Here is a 5,381-nt window from a genome sequence, read left to right on the forward strand (position 1 = left end):
AAACATATCCAAACAAACTCCATTGTCACTGCACCTCTTGAAGAAACCATAAAATGCAACCTAAACAGCTCCATCTTACAACCAACAATATATATATATATATATATATATATATATATAATAGAAAGGAAGACAATGAAATGATATGTGCATACATCATATAATATAAATAATAAAATAGAAACATATTAACAATTAAAGCAGATTTTACTATCAATTAAACAAAAAAATATTATTGTTTTTATTGAACTCCAGGGTCATCCAAGTTAGTGAAATATGTAAGTTTGTAGCTAGGGATGGGAATTTTCCCCGCGGTTTCGGGGCTCCGCGGGGAAAACCCGAAATGGGAGGGGTTCGGGGATATGTTAATGGGTTTGGTTTCGGGTTCGGGGATTTTTAAAAATCCCCGAAATATATTGGGACGGGTTTGGGAATCCTATCCCCATACCAAACCCTCCCAAACCCGCCCCGATAACATATATATACATATAAAGTTATATATCTATATATATATAAATACAGTAATATATATATTATATAAAAAAGTATATAGGGGACGGGGATTCCCCGATAAGGTAGATCCGGGGATGGGTGCGGGGATGAGAGCGAGGATATAATTAGGAGACGGGGATGGGGATGGCAAACCCGCCCCCGCCCCGTCCCATTGCCATCCCTATTTGTAGCCATACAGTCATTAACTTGATCGCCCTACAAACATTTTCTTGAGCAAGAATATGCAAAGTGTAGTTTACTTGGCGAGTAGTTTGCAGGATATTGTGTTGAAGCCAATAGTTTACTACATGCACAATGGAAGACAACGATTACATGTTCCTCTATCACAATCACAAAAAGTAAACAAATAATTTTTTTTACAACAACAAAAGCTTGTCAAATACAAGAATACACCTTATGAAAAACGAATGATGGCAACAATTGAAAAGAAACCCAAACAAACTCCATTGCCACTGCATCTCCCGAAGAAACTATAAAAGCAACCTAAACAGCCCCATCAGACAATCAACAATATATATATATATATATATATATATAATAGAAAGGAAGACAATGAAATGATACGTGCATACACTATATAATATAAATATATATAATAAATGAAAGACATTAATGGATACATTCACCATATAAATAATAAAGCATGCACACCCCTTCGACTCCGGTCCTAATGCAATTAATCAACTATATACTCAAATGTTTATCATCTATTTCAATGAATTTATAATAATAGTTATTATTAATTAATTAATGAATCAAAATTATCTGGAACACCAAATGGTGAAATACCAATTATCAATGGGCAATTTCAGAATCTAAAAATGTCAAAGGACATAAATATAAGTACACAACTGAGATTCTTATTCATGTTTTTATACAGATTTTAGATAGATTAGATATACTAGTTTAGTGTATATATGTGTTTGTGTGTGTATATTTGATAGATTAGATATACTAGTATAATGTATGTGTGTGTGCGCTTTTAATAATAAAAAATGGGGAAGGGAATCGTGTAAATATAAGATGAAAATGTTAGATGACAACATCTGCAATTTTGAAATTTTCCGAAAAGAAGTATGCTCTTTCTTATCTTCACCAATACAGTGGGGAATTGGATGATGTGTAAACCAAGTATTCTAACCATCAACAAAAAGTATCCACTATTACACATTGAAAATTTGGAAGGATTCGACTACGGTTTTCAGCCTATCCTTCATCTTCTCCCATCTCCTCTCGTTCGCCCCTGTTGTCAACGTGTAGAACTTCCCTGCGTGTAACACGTTGTCGAGGAAAATAAGAGTCCATGAATCCAAATCTCAATCTAAGACATCCAAAAAAGACTAATACTTCATTCATATACCATTTCCAATACAGACTGCACTAAGAGCATGTCTAGTGTAATTTGGAGCTTGAGCGATGAATTCAATTGTGTAGTATGTCTTCCCATCTACCTCGTGCTGCGGGATTACCCAATAAAAATCAATCATTAAACTAAGCACGTAAGCATGCGTGCATATGTCAAATACTGACAAGTAATCAGAGAACCGGTAGTGGCTGGCTCCACTATAGGAAATGGCAAGAGCCAAGAGATCTCAATTCTCAAGCTAGGATCAAAAAATCAGAATTATATAAGAAATGGGTGCAGATTGGATATGGTATCAGAGTTGAATGAAAACGAGTTTTCTCGTTTAAAATATCATACAAGTTGGGAGTTTATGTGAAACATTGCAACTTTGAACCATAGAATGCTGGCAAGCCTTCAAGAGAACAACAAATAAACCGTGTATGAAAACCCTGTTTTCTGGTGCCTTGGCATATGGAAGTAGAAAATAGAATGGTGGCCATTTGACCCAAACAAGACTAGGCATTATGTTTTGCTCATTACACCAATCATACTAGCAAAACGCTTGGGTTTACTAAATCTCCGAAATTTATGTCAAAACCCAGACATAAGTAGAATTATATACACTTCAAAGCAACTATGTAGAAGGAGAAGTCATGGGAAATCGTCATGTAATCCAGTGAATCCTGATGAGATCAAAAACATGGTTCGAAGAGACTATGGGAAAATCTTACCTCAGATGCCTCAATCAACTTTGGTTTTTGAGAAGGAGAAGTCAAAACCTTTTTTATCAAAGTTTCAGCAACCTAGAGCAAAAAAAAAAAAATTTGAACCAAAAGACCATAAGACTAAATTGAAGCAAATGCACCATATGTGCCAAAGAAATTCAGGCTATGATTATAAAGAAGAAAGTAAAAATGAACATGTAAGATAATTTACACGGTATTACCACTAAAAATATATATATCCTACTCAGTGTTTGAAATTTTATTACCTGCTGCGGAGGCCCAAATTCACGAATATTTTCTTTGCCAGAGGGTATCACATTCACACTGACACTTTCCAAAGGTTCAATAACATCTTTGAAGACCTTGTCTTCACCTTGAACAATAACCTCCTGGTCCAACCACAAAGATTATACCAACATTGAGAGAAAAGAATGCACACAATGTGATCTATAAGAAACAATGCAGTGCAAAATGAATTGAGTATGATCAAAATGAAAATTCAATCAATTAATGAAAGGGTAAGAGACGTACCTGCCACCCGAAGGGATACAGAAAAGTGTATCCATCTTTCTTATCTGTCACCGGTATAAATCCCTTCTTCGCTTCTGCAGCAACTGAGTGACATCAAAAACACACTATTAGCATATCAATCACTGATATCCAGGAATCAAATCTACAAAGAAGTGATGACATTGGAGACAAATCCCCAACTAAATGGCGTACATGTCATCGAAGTTTGAGGGGACAACAAAAACCATGGTGCAATTGTTACCCCCAAGGCAAGCAGTTGGCGCCGTCCAGGTCTATCTGCCACAAACATGAAAATGGATATTTTATTTTGTCTAAATCTGACAAGCTAAAAGTTCGATAAGAAAATTAAAAAAACAAATGACATTGTATATAATCATCAATGCACGTATTAGACAAGAATATACCATCTTAGAGTATGAAATATACCTTCTTTGCAAGGAGAAGTTGAAGATGAAGACCCATGCTCTGACCTCACAATGAAGGATATATTTCTTCGAAATAGTCCATGCCTATATAAACCTAGCTGATGCATAAATTTTAATTCATAAATGTAAGAAGAGAGTACATATAATTGATGTTCCAAAGATTAAGAAGGAGGGGGGGGGGGGGGGGGGGGGGTGGGTGTAATTAAACCTGTGCTGATGGATTTAGCAACCACGTATGATGGATTGATGGTGACGCATGGAATGACACCATTACTGCTTCAAACTATGAAACAAAACAGTCAGATCAAACCATCAAACTCTTTTAGATATTAACGTATTGTTTTTTCATAGTTTATCCCATGTTAACTTGCTTAAGTTCACACTTCTTATAAATTTCTTCATCAAAGAATAGACTGAATTTTAATATTGCTAGACATTATTATCTCCTGCTGGTAGCAGAGTATATATAAGTTAGTTCTCATTTAAAAGTCAATTAATTAAAAAAAAACTAATAAATCCATCATGAAATGAATTGAATGTATACGTTCCTTCTAAAGATTCTGCAGGAGTAAGAATACAGTTAAGTAATTTGGAAACACAGATCATTTCCATATCTCAGTTGAGTAATTAATATTTATTTGAAAATAACAAAAGCAAGAAAAGAATTTTCATCATATGATGAGCAATCACACTGAACCAAGGAGCCGTATTTAAACAAGCATTTTTCCTTCCAGTGAACCTGAAAAACTACAATTAGTGAACCGGATATATCAGCAAGCTTGGAGTTCACAAAACTACCTTAGAAATAAACAGGATTTGAAGCTCAAGTTTGTCGATGGTCGACCCATCGATCTAGTGTTACAAATTTCATACAAATCTGTTTTTAACTTCTATCATCAAAATTTCTACCAGAATGGACTAAATGCTTGTTTAAATTCTGAAGCATGTGAATGTACACAGATTATTTCCGCAAGCGTGAATGAGAAATTCAACCATCGGTAGACAGTTGTTAAATTAGATAAATGAAGTTGACCAAATTGAGCTCAAGCTCTCCCTTCAAGCACATATATTGAAGAAACCAAAAGGTAAGCATAAAATTCGAAATCTTTTTCCAAGTGGGACCAATATAGAAGAAATGTAACATATGACCAAATGGGCATCACATAGATGTAAATGCAATTAACTGAATTCAGCCAGATAGATTAACAACGATTCATGTTTTTCAATCAAAACAAACGGAACAAGAATCAAAACCACTTTCACACAATAGTATACGAGCACTGTAGAAACAATCAAGCCCAGATAACGTAATGCATGATTGAATCTACTCAAGAACTGGAGAACAAACATCATTCCAACACATACACAAACCCAAAATATTTCAACTGTAATACATTCTTTGACAAAGAACGCAAGATGGAAGCAGCCATATCATATATCATAAATCTCACTTATATAAATCGTGGGTCTTGTTCAAGAATTTACCTTTCAGCTGAATTGCCCTCCGAGGTTGAGGGTTTTCCGGCGCAGCAAGACTGTGTGCCGCGTGTCAAGGTGGAGGAGAGCCGTTGGGTGTTGCTCTATCCATATATCTAATCTACGCACGAGGTGTACCACCCACAAATTATCATACACTGCAGTTGTGAAAAGACAACAAACTCCCCCAAAACTTTTCCAATTAATAAATCTATAAAAAATAAATTCATATTGGAAAAAACTCGTGTAAAAAGATTTCACGGGTCATATTTTGTAAAACTGATCTCTTATTTGGGTCATCCATGAAAAAATATTACTTTTTATGCTAAGATTATTAATTTTATTGTGAATATCGGTAAGATTGAC

The 5,381-nt window shown here is 34.9% G+C and overlaps 1 protein-coding gene across 3 annotated transcripts; it reads right to left on the minus strand.

Moving 5' to 3' along the window:
* Window positions 1–1,509: 1,509 nt before the first annotated feature.
* On the minus strand, window positions 1,510–5,181 carry LOC142521023 (psbP-like protein 1, chloroplastic). 3 transcript variants are annotated; one of them, XM_075624203.1, is made up of 9 exons: window positions 5,025–5,181; window positions 3,748–3,822; window positions 3,541–3,637; window positions 3,307–3,390; window positions 3,115–3,197; window positions 2,850–2,972; window positions 2,590–2,661; window positions 1,874–1,970; window positions 1,510–1,780 (listed from the first exon to the last, which is right to left on the minus strand). In XM_075624203.1, exons 2-9 carry the CDS (start codon window positions 3,808–3,810, stop codon window positions 1,677–1,679), a joined length of 723 nt encoding a protein of 240 aa, XP_075480318.1. In that variant the 5' UTR covers window positions 3,811–3,822; window positions 5,025–5,181; the 3' UTR covers window positions 1,510–1,676. The 3 variants fall into 3 exon arrangements, with proteins under 3 accessions (XP_075480318.1, XP_075480320.1, XP_075480319.1); XM_075624205.1 differs by having other exon boundaries at window positions 3,748–3,812; window positions 5,025–5,162; XM_075624204.1 differs by having other exon boundaries at window positions 4,991–5,131.
* Window positions 5,182–5,381: the final 200 nt, after the last annotated feature.

This window comes from Primulina tabacum, chromosome 12 (assembly GCF_025594145.1).
Source record: "Primulina tabacum isolate GXHZ01 chromosome 12, ASM2559414v2, whole genome shotgun sequence".
In the NCBI taxonomy this organism is placed as follows: Eukaryota; Viridiplantae; Streptophyta; class Magnoliopsida; order Lamiales; family Gesneriaceae; genus Primulina; species Primulina tabacum.